The 19,340-nt window shown below is 43.0% G+C and overlaps 1 protein-coding gene across 8 annotated transcripts in view; it reads left to right on the top strand.

Moving 5' to 3' along the window:
* Positions 1-15,209, top strand: part of rbms3 (RNA binding motif, single stranded interacting protein) — a 278,332-nt gene extending 263,123 nt beyond the window's left edge. For 7 of the 8 annotated variants that reach the window (XM_019264208.2, XM_019264207.2, XM_019264209.2 and 4 more), the window contains 3 exons: positions 6,709-6,798; positions 8,595-8,719; positions 9,568-15,209. In XM_019264208.2, coding sequence (XP_019119753.1) covers positions 6,709-6,798; positions 8,595-8,719; positions 9,568-9,571 — 219 coding nt within the window. In that variant the 3' untranslated portion in view covers positions 9,572-15,209. Of the gene's footprint in view, positions 1-6,708; positions 6,799-8,594; positions 8,724-9,567 lie in introns of those variants that run through there. The other variant, XM_027286468.1, reaches the window with a different exon arrangement.
* The last annotated feature ends 4,131 nt before the right edge of the window (positions 15,210-19,340 follow it).

The following is a 19,340-nucleotide window of genomic DNA, read 5'->3' as shown; positions in this document are numbered from 1 at the left end:
GAATTGCTGCTGTATCGCCAATGCTCTGACTCCTGCTCAGCCTGACTGGATGTTTTCAAAGGGCGGATGGCTGTAACTAACGAACAAGCTTGCTAGGAAGTTAATGAATACAGAGCAGCTGAACAGTACGTAAATATATTGATTATTTATCTAAATTGGTAAAACATCTCCATATTAATTCAACTTAGATTAACTATATTTTAGTATTAATAAATACTCATTTTAAACCTAGTTTTTATGGTTTTAGCCAATATTTTTTCTCAGCTTCAGTATCACTGCATACTGTAGCTGTCCACCCACAGTGCACATATAGTGAGGGAGGAAAGGACTACAGTACATACAGTTGACATACAGTCAAATATATTGAACTAAAGGACTGTGCAAATCTAATATTAAGAATCAAGTCTGTCTGTGAAACTAGTTGTCATTTTATGAAGGTTTATTGAATTAATAGCGCCTCATTTTACAGAGCATTTCTCAATATTTTGTAAAATATGTGTTATTTGCTAGTTTGATAACGCAGGAAGTAGAATGTACACAGTTTCTTTATAGTGGGAGTCAATAAAGCCTGAAACTAAACCAACAAAAGCTCAGACACCACAAACCTGTTCATATAAAGGTGCCCTTTAAATAGATTTATTTGTCGCTAGCTGTTTCATTGTTACTCACTCTCATCATACCAGTCCAGCAGTGCAGAACATAACACAAAGTCTACGTCTGCTCTCAGGAGTTGAGACAGAAAATTAAACATTGAGAAAGAGAACGGCAGGTGTCCATTATGATGTTGGTATGAGTCAGTAAGAGGAAGTCTTTCATCTTTGGGGAACATTCTTCATTTAGTTCAAAAACAAAGTACACATTGAGTAAGAGATGGATTTTACATTTCCTCTCGAGAAAGCCAAACCTTCTTAGGCTGTCGCCACATGTGCTCTGCCATGGAGCTGCCATATCATTTGTTTTACACTGCATGCAGATATTGAGAGAGCATATTTCCTCACTGATCTTCCACATTAAACAGATTTCCCGTGAAGCTTAACAGTGTGACAGAGCTCTCTATTCTCCACCTTCCTCACTTTCACCCTCTAATTTCTGTTTCTTTTCTCACACTTTCTGTCTCCCCCGCTCTCTAAATCACACATCAAATCTATCACTCTATCAGTTTTCTTTATTCCACACACACACACACACCCGCCGCCCTCTGAACCAGGAACTCCCCCCTGTTTCAGGATCAAGTCGACTTAGAGGTGTCACACAGCTCTGAAGCCTGACTTCCTGCCCTAACCCTGCTGCCCTGGGGGCAGGCAAGCAGGCAGCTTTGGAGCGGCACTACGTTTGATCTGTGTGTGTTTGTGTGTGTGTGTGTCTCTGATTGAAACAGTGCTGTATTGTACAGTTACCCATGTGTTTCCAGGTGAGCTGTCAGTGACTGTGACGCCATGTTGGCTCTGTCAGGAGTGCCCCTACCCTAATCTGTCCCACCTGTGCTAACAGCCAGGATTAGAGACAGGCTAATCTATGATGATGGCTTCTGATGTTTGATGGGTTGCATTATAGTAGAAAGTGGGCTAAGGCTCTCTCTCTGTCTTTTTTTTATTTCTGGTTTACTCTCTTTGCCTCTCCCCTTTCCTGAGGCGATGTGCTGTGTAGCATGACTTCTCTATGTCTGAGCTGCACACACGCCATGCCACACTTGATCATCTATGGGAATGGAGTCACGCTTCCTATAACTCTTAAGCCAGATGTGAAAGCCTTTCATAATTCCTGATTGAGAAAGCCTTTGAGAGGAGGGTTCAGGAACCAACAGTCCGTGTAGTAAACTGGACTTGACACCACGTACTCTTAGAACGCATTCCACAAGTGTACACGCAAGTGTGGTGAGGTTGTTTTGATTACCCCCATATAACACGTGACTTGACCTTCATTACAGAACCAAGCACCTGCCCTGGAGTAACATCTCCAAAGTCAACAACTTATCACGACTGCATCTGGCCGTCGAAGGAGAAGCCACACCCCAGAATACTCTTGGCTCCTCCAGGACTCTCTGCGGCTGTTTGTGTATGGCTGTGGCTTTCCCCGTCTCTCCAAGAAAAGAACCAAATGTTCCCGGTCCGCCCAAGCTGTGACTCTGGTGCGGTGACCTTAGCTTTCCGAGAACGTCGTGTTATTTTGCAGCGAGGAATCGGCCCAGAGGGTTAAGCCCGTTAAAAAGGAGTGGCAAGGAAAACCTCGCCTCGTAATGAGGAAGCATGGATCAGTGCCGTCTGATGGTCACTGCTCTGGAATTCAGCTGCTTCAACCAGAAAGTGTTCTGTTTTCAACAGCGTCTGTAGTCACCCAGCTCAGTTTGGTGACGGTCTGTCTTGAACTATTTGATTACAGAATGCTAAAGAACCTCAGGCTTACTGTTTATGGATGACACACAAAAACACGGCATCTATCTTCACTGATTTAATTTACCATTTTTGGTGCGTATTGTCCCGTTACTGATTTTCTGATCTTCTCAGCACTCAGCAGGAGTCTATCTGTCGCGTTAGCCGCCGCTCATGTTGATGTGCACATGCACTTTCATTTCAGCATTTGTGTGTTAGAGATACAGTGTTTGACATGACAAGAGGTGACCTTCCCTCTGTGTTCTCCATCCTATTCCTGTCATGGCATGTAGAACCCAGGTCTCTGTTGTCATGGTGACAGTAGTGATTGACACATTCTCTGTCCCTGGAAGACAGATTTGTGTGAAGCGCTTTCCTCTATTATCTGGGCTGTTTCCCCTTGGTTTTCTGTGGGGAAGTCTAAGTACAGTATGTTATTCTACATTTCCATAACTGTGCATGGCTATATTTAACCTTCACTCACCCGGGGAAAGTCGACTGAGCGTGCACTCTCTCCTCTTGTCGCTTCTCATTCAAACAGTAACACATGTTGACACCTGGGTGATTCCCAGTACCACTGAGCCGTTAGGTCCTTGTAGGACCTTGAAAGTAATTGTTAAGGGAGGCACAAGCTTTTATGGCATTTTTAAAATTTTACAACACATTTTCAATGTGTTTAAGGGCTCGTGGCCAAGAACTCCGGTGCATGAGTTGTGCCAATCTTAAGAGAATTTTAATGTTCTGAATTTGAAGTTTGTTTGCACATTAAATGCATATGCTTACAGTAAGCACCATACTCTGCAGCAGTCAGATGTTTGCCTGAACCTTGATGATAAAGAACAGCAGTAATTGAACTGTTCTAGTACGTTAACTTCCGTTGAAGCTGCACCAGTCAATATTTTCAAATCACCAATCAAATGACTGTTGTGAAGGGGGTCACTTGTAGTGACAATCACACATGGCAGAGTTCCCCTCATTGGTTTTATAGTTCACAGCTGTACTGTTTGGTTTAGTCTCACTGCTCTGATCAGCCTCCTTTTCAGCTGCAGCATTCAGCTGTTTCCTGCAATAAATAAATAAATAAATAAATGCTCTGTCTACCCAGTACCAAAATGCACAGAAATAAAGTTAGCGACTAGCTGCTGAACACGGACGAGACCTACAAGGAGGTGTCCAGAAATACGCTTAAATACCTGGAAAATTGCTTTTTCCTAGCAACTGCAAATATTTCCATCTTCTGTCTGCGTCTTTGAGGTCTAATAAACGTGTTGAATGCATTTCCTTCCATTTTTGGCACATTATCACCACCTGTAGATCAGTGGAATAATGTCAAACCTTTGGCAGGGCTGCGTATCATGTCAGCCACGTGTGCAAGTGTCCTGCAGTGTGTGTTTGACACAAAAACGGGGGCTCTTAAGAAAAACTGCTCCACATTGCTACTAGGGGTCCATAATTCCACAGGGTACCTTTAATACTAAAATAGTAAAATGATATCCTATAATTTCCCACTGAGAAGAAGGTGTTTAAAGAAGTGATTAAAAAGATGACAGATTTTTTCCAGTTCAAATCTCTGCAGGCGGGGTGTTAACAAAGTTTAGGGGCCAAGATATAGACGGCTTTTCATGGTGAAGTAGTACAGCACTGTGATTCACAGCCACTGGTGTGCAGCTCCAATAGTTCCCATCGTGCTGGAGTCCCACAGCTAAGATCAATAGTCATCAGAGCCCATCCCCACACTGCTCTGCCATTAATAAACTACACTGAGTAGCTGTATGCGCTTGCCTTGACCAACTGTTATCCTCCACCTTGCAGAGGATGTGACAGAACAACGTGTCAACACGGAGGGGATGGATGGATAGATGTGCAGACTGAGTGACAGACAGAGAGGTGGATGATTTATTTAAACATTTAAAGATGCTAATGTGCTGTGCTACATTCCAGGAAACAAAGCAGGAAAGTAAACAGCCCTATCATCCTTGTACCCACCTAACATAAATTGCTTTACACAGTGCAGAGGCCCAAACCACTGTGGTACCAGAGTGGTTCTATCTGTGGTATGGATTTCCGTCCTTGCATTGCTGCATTGCGGTCTGACTTTATACTGTAGTTATAGTTGTATGTCACAGAGAGTGATAGCAGAGAAGAGACTTAAGGAGTCTACTCACACCAGCCTCGTTAAGGAACTATTCAGGCCTCCGTTCATCAAACATACGCACATGCCATCTGTTCCAGACGCAGGTGTGTGTATGTGTGTGCGCATAGATATGTGTGGCTGTGTGCGTGTGTGTGTGACTGTGAGCGTGAAACACCATTTATTGCCAATTAGGGATGCTTTATATTGCCCAAACCTGTCCCCTGACTATGGACAGGGAAGTATTAAAAGAGTTGAAATTGGACAAAAATCATCTTTATCACCATAGCAACCTAATTCACGGTAGCCAGGCTTGACATCCCACTGACTTGCCATAGCAGCGACTGCAGAAATATGCCCCGCTCAACCTGCCACATTAAATAGGTTAACTAATGGTTATGGTAGAAGAAAAAAATCTTATCTTATTAAATTTTCTTGTTAAATCTAATTTAAATTCCTTTTGCAGTCCTGCGGAGAAATATAACATTTCAAATGGACATTCTCCTTTTGACAGGGAGATTTTGATATTGCTAATTATCTCCTGCTTCCCTTCATTTGCTTTCATGCAGCCCCCACAGGTGAGTCGACTGAATAAGTTAATGGGAAGGAGAAGACCAAGACTAAAAGTCCCGAGGAAAATTGGTATGCATGGTTTAGATTCGCCAGGGAGAAGGTCACTTCAACAATCTGATAGGCCCTTTTAGACGATAGCAGGTTGAGAGAAAGGGGGGGGGAGCGAGTGACAGGAAGGTGAGAGGGAAGAAGGGATGACACAGAGAAGTAATGTGGTAATGTGTCAGGAAGTCTGGATATGCCACCTCACCCCCGTCCTGAGTGTGACAGCCCTGGAGGTGTGATAACCTTAAATTCACACGCGCAGACCCACACAGCCATGCGAACGCACGCTAACATCTATCCCAGGGCATCCTCCTGGCCATGTGTAGCGACGGTGGGGGAGTTAATCACCCATGTCCATGGCCTTTAGCTGCTCTCATTAGCGGTGAGCGGTGGAGCCGTACCCGATCCATTAGCAACGCTGCCGGTAATGACACTTCACCAGCACCGCCGGGCCCACGGCCAAGAAAGGCTCCGCAGCCCCGGCACAGCCCCTCCATTACTGCCTCCTACTGCATATTGCCGCCACAGTTTTTTAGCACTGGCAGGGTAGACTGAGAGGCAAAGGAAAAAATTAGACAGAAAGAGAGGGATTGTACTTCCTTTTTTGCCGTGGTCCGGAAAAGCAGCAGGAAGACGAGGAGAGGCGGAGGAGGCAGTCTGGTGGCTTTTATCTGGGATCACATCCTTTGGCGCTGTACTGCTGCATTATCATTCCAAGCCTCTTTGTCTTTGTCTGTCTCTCACAGACACACACACACACGCATGTACTGTCTGTTCCCAACACACATCTGCACACAGGACAACACATGTAGTACATCCACATGCACAGTTGGATAGACAAATAGTGATAAGTCATCTTTTTATGCACAGACGTGTGCAAATTAAACAGCAGCGCGCACGCACACACACAAACTTGTAAATCAGGCTTACACTGGCACATGTGCTCACCACACACACACACATACACACACACACACACACACACACACACACATACACATAGATGCATTCACAGCAAGTCCCGGAGAAAGCCTGACACAAAGTGCTGTGTCCTCATTCATATTGCATGTGAAAGCCCCGTGGCTGTCATGTAACCGAAGTTGTGTCACGTCTGTAAAATGGCCATCATGGAGTGAGCTCGCACCCAGTTAAAAGCCAGGGCAGGCATGACTAAAGGAATATAGGCCACAGGCAACAGACCTCCTGCTCTCTCTTTCCTCTTTCTTTTTTTTTTTTTTATATCTTCTTCTCACACTGTGGTCCGCTGCATTCGGCTGCCTGTGAAGTTTCGGTGGAACAGCAGGAAATCTCTTCTTCCTCCTGCTCCTCTGTCTACATCACACACATCTATTCTGCTTTGCTCTGTTAACAGTGCACCCATATACTTTTAGCGCCCTCTAAAGGATGCTGAGGGCACAGCAAGCTCCCGTTCCAGTGGTTTCAGGGATAATTGCAGTGACGTTCACAGCAGTCTTTCTGGTTTTTGGTATATTATGTCACATGTGTGTGTGTTATATTTATCTGTGTATGGTGTAGCTGGATTTTTTTCTGTGTATGAATATTGAAATGTGTTTTTCCTTTGTGTTTCAGTACATGACTGCTGCAGCTGCCGCTGCGCCTATGCAAGGGACCTACATTCCCCAGTACACTCCTGTGCCTCCAACAGCCGTCCCTGTCGAAGTAAGATCCCCAAAACATGCACACGTTACGTACCAATAAAACAAATCTGCTTGTGTTTACCCAAAGGAGGACATCATTACTCCTGACAGCCCACTCACTTACACCCACTCACTCCATCCGTTCCAAACTTGCTCGCCACATCCACAGATCAAAACAGTCATTAAAGAGACAGATTGCATTTGAAACACGCTGTAAATTGCTCTTATTCTCTCTAAACTAATGGCCTCGCACCACCGGCAAATAACGAGGATGAAAACTGCAAGCAAAGCAGGATGAGTCAGAAGTTTTATAGTATTTGGGGAAAGACATTTGAAGTGCGACGCAGACTTTGTCACTTTTTCGGTGGTTGTCTGAGCTCCTGGCAGGTTCGGGCAGTCCAGCCTGAGAAATGATGAACGTGAAAAGTAGGCAGACCGGTGTAGAGAGAGAGAGAGAGAGAGAGCGGGCCGGCTGTCTGGCGGCTGACAGTGCAGTCGTATTCAGATGGACTATCAGTCGTGTATCAGATGACAGGAGCTGAAGTGAGACACAGTGCCAGCGGTGCTGTCTCACCACCACCACCACCACCACACACACACACACACACACTTCTACCTAGCTGGAACACACACACATCCGTCAGCCACGGAGCTCTGGTTAGCCCACCAGCCACGGACAATGACATCCTCCTGACAGACCTATTAGTCGCTGATACCTCCCCAAGCCCCCTCAGAAAGTTCCTCATGAAGAAGTGGGACGGAGGAGAGAGATGTAGTTGTAGTGTAGCCCCTGGCGCCTCTTACCTTATTTCATCCTCACCGTCGTCCCCTCAATGCCGGCGTCAGCAGCGGGGTGTATATCACTGTATCAGCCCAGTGTCTGCGGGGCTGATGTATGGACGGGACGCAGCATCCTTGAGAGCTTGTTAAAGGTGATTGAGATGACTCAATGATGGGGGCTATCGGTAACGCTAGACACATAAAAAGGCTAAGAGGTTGTTGTGATGAATTCAGTGCTCCTGGTCGTCTTGAAAGATGTTTTTTAACTTCCAACATATCTCCAAGCAGTTTGGCTCATTTGTACTTTTTATTATGCGGACATATTTGACTCTGACACATGAATCACCGCGCAATGTCAAATCACAGTAAGGTGATGTAACTGATTCATTCTTTGTCGTGTGTTATATTTAATTTCCTCTTGAGTATGTTCATGGTTATATAAAAGAAAAATATTCTTTTTCTTCTTCGGGGCTTTACTGAAGCTGCATCTTGAACTGTGACTTGAGTGAAATGAAAGATTCAAAACAGCTATTTGCTGCGCATATACTGTGCATAAATGGAAATGTTCCGAACGTCTCCATCATTATTTTTTATGCATTTCTGACATACAGTGTACTGGCATCTCTGGATGGAAAAGTTTGATGTTTTAAATGAAGTCATGTGGGTATGAGGAATGCTTGTCTACGTGGCATGAATTCAGAGTGATGGACCTGTCTGCCTGAGAACTTAATAATAATTTTATTTGGTCTGCTTTTATTTCCTGTCAAAACAGTTTGCTTTATTGCGTTATGTATTCTTATTTATTACTTTTAAAGACACAACATCCTTTATAGTTAGACTGAGACTTGATTGAGTTGAGTAAAAGCTCTTTTAACAGCAACAGAGGACAATTCCTGGTCTAGGACAGATGTGCAGAGCAGACACAAGTGGACTTTTACATGTTTCTGTCACATACTGTTCAACAGGAAGTGCTAAACATTACAGCAAGATGCTTGTTAACGTTTCGAGCTGACACATTTCCTCCTGTGTGCTCCTCAGGGAGTGGTGACGGACGCCTCCCCCCAGACAGTGGCTCCCTCATCACAGGAGGTGGCTGGTCAGCAGCAACAGATCCAGGTGGACAGCGCTGCCGACCATGTTCCTGCTTACTCATACCAGTCCAAGTAAGTCAAACAGTGGCGAGGGGCAGTTGTTGTCAACCATTTGAACATGGTATTCTCTCATTAGAGTGTTTTTATTTCCTTTATTTATCATTATATTTTTAATTGTGAGCAGTATATATTGTGTAATGGAATAAATACTTGGGGACAACCGTTTATCCCGTATTTATCCCTTTAATATCTGTGTGTGTATGGTTGTGGTTGGTAATATTCCAATCAATGAACAGGTCAGCTTTATGGTCATATTGGATTTGTATATATTCTTTGCATCCATGTGATGTGATGTCTCTCCTGGTAAGCGCTGTGTATTTATATCAGGTCATTTTGAGGTCTAACACATCAATTCTGCCGCAAACAGGTTTTTCTCTCCCTCAGTGAGCGTGACTTGTGTTAGACGAGCTTCCTGTCTGTGAATCATTCGGTGAACTGAAGGGATATTATCATACCAAATGAGTTTCTGAGATGTTTTCTGCTTGTGTAACGACAAAAACAGTCAGATTGCGAGGTGTTTCTGTTTGATAAATAGTTTTAGTTAAGCGGCACAGTGCAAAATAGTTATGTGGAAATTAAATTAAATGAGAGTACTAAGAGACGCAGCAGTGCCATTATGAAATGACTCAAATAGTTCCTGGCTGCTGCTGTCATTCGCTTGTCATTTTGGCAGCACTTTTTGCTTCTCTGACCCGATCAGAACTGTTTAACATGCTTCATTTTGCTTCAGTCTTCTGACTGTGCTGTCAGCTGTCAGCTCTATTGCTTTTCTGTGTTTGTAATATTGTGCTTTGATTACAACCGCACACCGCTCTCTCTCTCTCTCTCCCACCTCTCTCTGTTTTCTCCTCTTTCATCAGATAGCAACGGCCTGAGCGAATGTTCCTGTGACAGCGTTGCCTTGAGACAGAAGGTGGCTGCACTGTGAATGTGAGGAAAAGAGAAAAGAAAGAGATTGCTTCCAGATTGCCCAGGCACCAAAAAAGAGACACTTTTTTCATTTCCTACCTGGCCTAAGAGTAAAAAAAAAAGAAGAAGAAAGAAAGAAAAAAAAACGCAAGAAGGAGGTAAAGAGTGCTGAGGAAGGGGATGGGGAAATTGCTGGGCACAGTGCAAAGAAGTGAAATTGTTTAGTCTGGGAACCTGCCTGAAGGGCTGGGCTGAAGCTTGAAAAGTTTCTCAAAGAAAAATCTCAACCAGTAAAAAAAAAAAAAAAAAAAAAGAAGAAGAAAAAAATCAATAAAAAATGACAAAAAAAAAAAAAAGGTTGAATGCGCAGGTAGGTGATGAAGTTTATTTTGTAATTAGAAAAGGGGAGTCAAGTTTGAGATACACAGAGATTGTCTTCCTCAGATATTAAGCTACAATTTTCTTTTCACTCTTTTTTATGTTCTAGTGTTAAATTTTAGTTTTCTAGATATATTTGAAAACAAAGTGTTTTTTCTTTCTTGAATCTTCATGGCCTTAATTTGAAGGGCGCCAGAAACTTTTTACAGAGTTAAAGTCTGACGTCTGGTTAGGAAAAAAAAACAAAAAACAAAGCAAACAAAATCAGTCTCTTGGACCACACGGAGGGTACAAGACACTGGATGAGTTGTTCTAAAGAGGAAAAAAGAATCTATCACATAAGCTGTACAGATTTAATAGAGAAGAGCTTTTTTTCGTTTCTTCATTAGAAGAAAACTTTGATAATTATTATGTCAGAGGTAACTAAGTGTCAGAAGAAAACAAAATGTCTGTTGGGGAAAAGACTCTGGGGAGGGTAGTGGGGTGGGGGGGCGAGCTTTGAAGAGATTTTTCACAATGAGGAAAAAAAAATGAAAACATAAGAAAAACATGCTGCATTGTGGATGCAGTCTGTTGCAATTGCTGAACATGTTTTTTATTATCATAATTATTATTTTACATGGCAAAGTTGCTGTCAATGACATTAGTGCTTTTTATCTGCCACATTTTACCTTTTTTATGAGCTTTAAGATGTTTTTAGCCCGCTTTGCTTGTCACACTGCAAAAAGAGAAAAAAAAAATTGAGAAAAAAAAAAGAAGATGAAAAAAATAGATATAAAATGAAAAAAAAAAAACTACGGAAAAAATTCTGGCAGTGAAATAAAAATTCAGTAGATTCAGTAGGAGCTTACGGTTTAAACCAATCAGTGCAAAAGCAATAGAAGAAATTGTTGACAATTTCTGTAGTCTTTCCTAGTTGTGGATCAAATGCAGCCCATGGATGGCCATTTTTATACCAAAGATGAAGAGACACTCTGAACCAGAGTTTTTTTTGTTCCGTTTTGTTTTCCTTTTCATTTTTCAGTTTGATTTTGTTGTTGTTGATGTTGTTGTTGTTGATGATGTTAATGTTGATATTGTTGTTGTTGATGTTGCTGTTGTCGTTGTTTTTTATTTGACCTTGATGGCCGGACCAGTCCTTACTATCCTTCCTTCTTAACATCTTCTTTTCACCGGGTTTAAGCTAGTTTTCCACGGTTGTCCAAGCTGTCACACACACACACACACACACACACACACACACACACACACACAAACACACACACAAACACATCTAAACATGCACACACGTACTGTAAAAACTCACGTACACACATCAAACAGTATTTAAAGTGTGATGCAACCGTTGGCAGCCCAACCTTGTTTTCTATGTCTCATCACTTTTGCGATTCTTTCACACACCGTGGGTGCATTCCACCTCTCTCTCTCTCTCTCTCTCTTTCTTTCTTTCTTTCTTTCTCTCTCTCTCTCTCTCTCTCTCTCTCTCTCTCTATCTATCTCTCTCTCTCAGATCCTGCAGGGAAAACTTTAGGAAACAGATTGGGGAATGTTGCTCGCTACGCTCCGACACATTGCTTTCAGCTTTCTCCTGTTAGTTATTTCTGTCCTCGGTCTCTTTATCTCTTTAATTCAATTCAACCATAACTCAACCATTTCTCAGCAGACTGAGCTTCAGTGTTGAACTCAACTCAACGTTTGACCACATGTTAATCTCACGTGGACATCACCAAACCTAGGTCACTTTTTTTGGGTATGTGGCCCACCCAGTATACCAGATGAGTGGTGTTTGCTGCATATTGCACATCAGGTAAGAAAGCGTTCAAATCTGACTTTAGAAATCATTGCATAAACTTTATTGTATTTAATGGTACTGACATAACCAGGCAGCCAATTTTTTTAGTCACTGTGGAGAAGTCATAGACATGCTTAAAAAGATTCAAAATTTTACAGAAATAAGCTAATTCACTCCTGAGACGAGAAGATCGATTTCACTCTCTCGTCAGTCGGATAAATACGAAGCTACTGCCAGCAGCTGGTTAGCTTAGCTGAGCACAAAGACTGTAAACAGGGGGAAACAGCTAGCCTGGCTCTGTTCAAAGGTAACAAAATCCGTCCACCAGCACCTCCAAAGCTAATTAACACGTTATATCTCGTTTGTTCATTCAAAACAAGGTGTGGAAACAATACAATATTTTTCCAGGAGTTAATGTGCCAGACTGTTTCTTGGACAGGCACAGTAATGCACTGAAGTCTTGTCATCACCGTGAAGGTTGGCAGGCAACCAGAGACTCCAGCAAATTACAGCGAAGAAAAGTGGCACAATTCCTTTAAAACACATCAGAGAAGAAGCAGAATTGACTTTTTTACTCACTGAGAGAACCTCTCAGCAATCTTTGTTTGCATTGCGAGACTACCATCACTCTGTGACACTAACAAGGCACAGAAGAGATGTGTTTAAAGGCTAGAAAAGGGCCTGTCTTGAACATCCCCCTGATCATTTGCCCAACACAAGCAGGGGAGGTCAGCACACCTGTGGGAACTAACTAGGCTCCTCACCAGCCATAACAAGATGTTGATGGCAGCTCTTTCCTCGACCCCACCACTGAGTGTCAGTTACACCCCTGGTTGTCCCAATTTGTTGCACAAACAACCCTGTCTCATCTTAACCTGTCTTTCCATTGGGGGGCCGTGTGAGGTTTTCAGTGATTTCATCTCAGTGGATTGTCCCCCTGAAGAAATTGCCTGTGGGACAGCGACCATTTCTGCTCCCATTACAGCAGCCTTTGTGTCTGCTCTGTTCGCCCATGTCCACCAGCACTGCCCCGCTGTGGCGCTACAGCGCTAAAAAGACCCGTTTTTTTTTTTTTCACTGCTTCACTGGCACCATTAATGTGCCATGGCCAAGCCGGGCTCCTTTTGCTCTCATTTTCCTTCATTCTCTCCCTCTTCCCCCACTCTCTGAGGTTTCTTCTCTTTATTGGATGGTGCAGAAGCAGAACCACAAACCAATTTCAGTCACTCTCGCAATGAGGCTTGACGGGCCAATTTGTCTCCCTCCGGGGCAATAGGATCCACTCCAGTGTCCCTCAAAAGACCCTTTTCTTCCAGACAGAGGGAGCTTTTTGTTTGGTGACAATTGCAATTGAGCTCTTGCAGTTCATGTGACTCATTCAAATCGAAGTCCTGCGCTGCATTTCGGGGGGTGGGGGTGGGGTGGGGGGACATGATGGCATGTTGTGCACATTACAGGCAAGCTATGTCATCATGCGTGGCGATGTTTGTAACGAACAATCAAATTGTTACATCGAGTGCCTTGAAACAAAGCTTCCAAATGATTCCAAATTATCTGTGTGATAGTTAAAGTAAAGAACAAAGCACATGGAAAAAGCTTGTCTGATTCAGCTGTGCTAAAGAAATGCTACACAATATCGAAGCCACTCTATGGTGCTAAATGGGAAGCAGTCTCGGGCTTGTGCCTTCATTGTGTTCACTGATGTCTGTGACAAGCTGGCCACTGTTGATCATTTGGCCATGAACTCGCTCCACCTGTCCACTTGATGACGAAGAAGAAGAAACGCAGCTTCCTGAAGTGAACTACACCATCAAAGCCATACGTCCATGATCTTTCTCCTCAGTCGCAATGTAAATACCTGCTGTAAGTTATTTTCTTCCACCCACCAACGGAAGTCAAAGCCAAATGTGCCATTCAAACTGTCTCTCGATGACCGTTCAGCTGTTTATTGTCCAATCAAATCAACACCTGCCCTTTTCTTTTCATCTGCTCTGACACTCAACATCTGCCTTCACTTCCCTCAAGGCTCTGATTTGCTCTTATCTCCAAAGGAATGATTCTTTGCCACATAGCAGTTTCTAACAGCTGACAAATGTTGGGTTTTAGAGCTCCCTGGACTTCCCCTCATCACTCATTTGTTCATCATTGTCACATGAACTCACTGTAACCATTTCGAGTCATTTCAAGTGTCCTATTTAAACAATGGAGCTGCTAAACTATAACTTTACCAGTTTTAAGCTAGTATGTGTGTGTCTGTGTGCGTGTGTGTGTGAGGAGTTGGTTCAACTTTCAGTGAGGATATGAACACAGCATAGCTATAACCAAGTTCTCTAGACTTTTACAGCTGCTGTTTTATAGTAGAGAAGACATTTTGGAGCTTAATAGGACTCATAATGCAGGAGTTGCACATCGGAGAGCAGAGCATCCTACAAATGGCCTAGATTCAATAGTAATAGCATTATGGGTACAGCCAAGAGATTATGGAAAAACTGCACAACAAAGAATATCAGCTCTATTTTGCTAATGGAAATTCAAGTAAGAAAAAGATGTTAGGGCAGGTGTTTGCTTTTGGTGTATGCTACCAATATTTTACAGATCTGAGAGATTACCCGACTGAGAAAAAAAACAGAAATGGCTTTTTTCTTAATAGCACAATGGCATAATGTATCTTTTCAGAATACCAATACCTTTGTGGAAGTGTATAGAAGGCATGCTTGCAATTTTAAGGAGGCTGTAGCAGAAACACTCTGCTCAGTCCATGTGTCAGCACAAACCAGGAGCCAGCTATACCAAGAGAGAAAGTGTGTGTGTGTGTGTGTGTGTGTGTGTGTGTGTGTGTGTAAGGAAAGGAGAAGGGGATCATTAGCTCCTGTTGCCGGGCAGAAGTGGTCATTGCCTGGAGATTCTCCGTCTTTATGCGGCACTGTGTCCCCTTAAAGAACTCCAGGAGGTGACAAGCTTGACCCGTCGCTAATTAGGAAACACACATACATTTCCACCACTCGACATCCATCCGTGTCTCAGCTACATCGCCTTCCTTCTCCTTCCACATCAGCGTCCTCTTCAGCTTTAGGTAAGAAGTCAAAGACTTCAGTCTGCTGCTCTTTCATCATTTTAAGGATCTCACCCACTCTTAGTGAAGATCCAGGAAACCATTTTACTTCAACACGACCTCATGTCTTCTTGTGTTCATTTTGACACTTCTCACTAATCTACACTGACGCCGTACATGTGGCCCATGCATGCGAGCAACGACCACTTGGTGAAACATGACGCTGCCACCAATATCTTTGTGAAACAGGCTCATGGATTACTGGAAAAGTTGTCACTTTTGCATTCATTATTTCCTGTTAGCAGGGATAGTGGGTTGGACGTCTTTGTTGGCATTTTACTGAGTAAAAGTCAGGATGATATTGTTTGCTGCAATAGTACCAAAAAGTTTATGCAATCAAATATTATTTAAAATGTTGTAAAGTATATTTTTCTGAGATTATCCATTTATCGGTGACAAAATATGAATGATCACAATGCAGTAAATCTCACTCATCTGGTGCCCCAAGAAAGTCTCATCAGACGCTCAGAGTTGTTTGACGCAGGAGGATGTTAGAATACAGTTTGGAGCGAATGAGGGGAAATGCAACATTTTATTTCCTGTCGGGCCTCTTCAGATAACACACACACACACTCTGCAAAGTAAACTTGATCTTCTGTGAGTTTACCTTCTCTGATATACCTGATTAATACAGAGCTTGAGACTTTATCTACATCCTGGTTTCCTCCAGTGTCAGTTCTTCAAGGCGAGGTGCTTTTCACTGCCTTTTTTAAAAAGAAAAACAGTTGTCACAATCCGTCCCTAACTCACCGTTTCTCACGATCACTGCCGCCATCCTTAAATCTGACATGTTCCAGAGAGTCATTTATGCAGTGTCGCTTCCCCCACTGTCGCAGGAGTAAACTCATTAGAGGATTTCATGTCATCCTCAGATGCCGCAAGGCTTTTACAGATTCATCCTTATTAACGGAGTCGTAGCCATTCCACATCCATTCTCATGGGTTAGGAAAACAGTAGTTCAGAGTTACTTTCACCGCCTGTCTCCCACAGAGTGTAAAAGGAGAACCGTGGCTCAATAACTCATCACAGACCAGCACATACACACTCACACACACACTTTCCACACACATAATGCAGTGGGAAAATTGCTCAAACTACCCCCCACAAGAGCGAGGCCCTGTGCTTTTTAATTGATGCTTCGGTCCACCTTTGATGAGAGCTATCGATTGGCCACAACCCCAGGAGCTCAGCCAGCCAGCCAGCCAGCCAGCCAGCCAGCACCCCCTCTGTTGGAGTTCAAACAGCTCCCTGAGAAATACAAAAATCCAACAGTCACTAGGAAATGGACGACCCAATTGTTTAGAGATAGCCAGCACAGAAAGAGTGTTAGGCATTGGATTCATTACCAGATTAAAAAAAAAGGAACTATTTATTAGGACAGCAGAGCGGTTTTTAATTTGTTAGTTTTTCTCTTTTTGTTTGTTTTTCACTTTTCTTTGTTTCAGCGCCGAGGAGGACATGGTCACGCCTCGCACACGCTGCTCAGTGTGTGTGATCTTTGAGAAACTATCTGTACATCTGTGGATGTTAGGATTTGACTTGGGTTTTATGAGTTGTTGTTTTTTTTCTCTCTCTGATGAAGCTTTCAATAAAAAAATGTGGAAAAAAGCACCAAAGAGCGCTGTTTTCTTTTCATCTGCATCGCAAATGATCGCGTTTCATCACAGCTAGCTGTTTTCCCGTCCTCAAGCCATTATTATGGAAACATTTATTATGCACCAAGCGTCCTCCGAGGAACACGCGCACACACAGAACACACCATCTTCCCCCATAGCCTATTATCTATATGACTAAATTGTAGTGGGAAGCGAGAGGAAGCCCTTATTATCATCCAGGCTGATGGCACCTGCTGCGCATTGACCTTGGTCCCTCACATCCTCTCATAATTACAGCCTTCACAAATGGAGCTAATACCTCTCGATGGGATTTCCCACATCACAGCTCACACACACTTGATTGGGCGTAAAGTGGTCATAATCAAAGATGGAGGAGCCTGCTGGAGGAAGAAGTGGATCGATGGCAATCAATCTTCCCTCTTCACTCTCATTTAGGCCCAATCAATTGCTGTCCTTGTCACCTCCTGGGGACCCCTGTTCTGTCAATACTCACGGCTGCACAGTAGCCAAGTTTCCACTGCCTGAGACGTCTCTGCAAGATCAAGGCAACAAGGCCGGCACTCCAAGACAAAGGACATCTTAATAGAGAACAATTGACTGCTTGGATTAGACGGAGTGTGTGTGCATGTGCACTCAAATGTGCGTGATTGGCCCGTCAGGAGGAACAGCTCCCTTTCTTTTCCTTTTTTTTTTTTTTTTGCATCTGCTGATCTAAGAATACACAGCAGTATCTCAGTGCTTGACAGAGATAACTGCCGGTGTGGTACATTTACAGCAATTTAAAACATTTTACTGCTCTGAGAGACTCCGACGCGGTGCCACGGTTTTCTCCAACACACACTCTATGTCTGTTAAATCTGGGAAAATGCAGTGGGAATCCTTTATCGAGTGAAATGCCACAGATCCAATCTCACTCCCTCGGAGCCAGGCAGCCTCCTTATCTGGACTTATAGAGATGTAGCAGCTGAGCACCACAAGGGTGCAGCATACCAACACAGATGTTATCTGGTGTGTTTATTTCACAGAGGAGCGAGAACCCCGCCATACATACACACACACACACACACACACACACCACCATCACCACTGGATACAGATCAAGGACATCTCCACTGGGTGAAACACGACAGCACAACCAGCCTTCCCATCAGGCGTTTGCCATCTGCTCAATATATACGAAGATTAAGGAAGGAAAAGCTTAAACGAGCATTAAAATATATGTCTGACTCACAGTACAAATTGTCTGATTGATGTGCATTTATATAGGATAAGCAAGATGCTCTTTGAGGGGCCCCTGGACGCAGCGTTTGGTGTTGATAAGGGAGCTGATGGCAGGAGCTTCACAGTGACATCTGTGAATTCTATAGAGGCCGATCAGTTCCATGTGCGTTTAACGGCGCAGACCTGAAAGAGAAAGTAAATTTGGAGTTTCATTTTTTTGGGACAATAAATGAGATGACAGCAGGTCACCATAGCAAGAAAAATGATGAAAAACGGATGCTAATTTTGTTTATCTGGGTGTCTTTAATGCAACCCTGCACTCTGAATCATCCAGATGTATTAAACATGACCTATGTGGCACACAACAAGCACCAGGATATCTATCTGCTTACAACAAATGATCTGTACAGACCTCTGGGGTGACAAGGTTTCAGGTTTCAGGTTCCAGCTAGTTGAACACAATTGATTTTATTCCAGACCAATCTAAACCGAGGATTCAGTAAAATTGGGCTGATTGGGCCTGAGACCTTTAACGACCCTGAGCTTCCAGGTGCAGGCCGAGCATTTTTTTTTTTTAACATCCAATCAAGAATCTGTGATCGTCAGCAACCACAGACACACCTGGTGCTCCCTTATTAGTTTCTACTCCACTAAGAGAGACGTAATTAACCAACAGGGGGATCTGCACTGCTGAGCTAAAATCTAAATAATGCCCAAGAGGGGTTTGGTGTGTTTTGATGGGGAATTCATTATTCGCTTAATCTAGTAATATGTGAATGCAACATTAAGCCAGTAAACCTCAATACAAGAAGAAAATGTGGATATCTCATTAGTGGTGAAATGCATGATTCATATTTATACATCGTCGAGGTCTATTAGACTAAGGAGGAAATATTGCATCAGTAACATGTCTATAATCTTGGCACAAAAAAAAAAATACTTGTGTGATCGTCTGCTCGCTCGTCTTTGGCTTTGTTGGAGCTCAACGTAGTGATGTTGCTGTTCTTAGATCTCAGCAATTACTTTTGTTAGTACAGTGGTGTCACAATTGACAGAAATGCTGTCCAAAATTATAAAATGAGTGTAATAAATGTTTACGTTTAAAGCTCCACTAATCAAATATTTTTATATTCATTTCTAGAAACTCATCTGAACCCTATCTGGATGTAAATGCAGAATCTGTAGGCAAGACACCATCTGTATAATGGACTAATCACATTTGAGTGGGCTTTGGTTGCATGCAGGTCATTGGTTGAAATGCAACCTGGGACCCATCACTATCATCTGATGACAATTTAGCATTTTGTTCTTTTCTAAAGTTATGTGCCTTCATGTGCAGATATCTGTTCATAGAGATTAACTGAATTGTGTCATTCTCACCATCTCACATATCAAGTCGTGAACTGGAAAACAGAGAAGATTGAAACCCATAAATCAGATGGGGTGATCAGGTGATTTTAGCTTGGTGTGGAGGTTCTGTCGCCAAGCAGCCAAATAAACTGCTTAATGCACCTTTAAATCTGCCCGGTTATTGTTGAACAAATTTAACCCCTTTGGCATGTATCGATAAACAAAGTGTAAACATCTTCACCAGATGTGTTCCTC

The sequence above is a fragment of the Larimichthys crocea genome, chromosome XIII (assembly GCF_000972845.2).
Source record: "Larimichthys crocea isolate SSNF chromosome XIII, L_crocea_2.0, whole genome shotgun sequence".
Lineage (NCBI taxonomy): Eukaryota > Metazoa > Chordata > Actinopteri > Sciaenidae > Larimichthys > Larimichthys crocea.
This window is presented reverse-complemented; position numbering and strand designations above follow the sequence as displayed.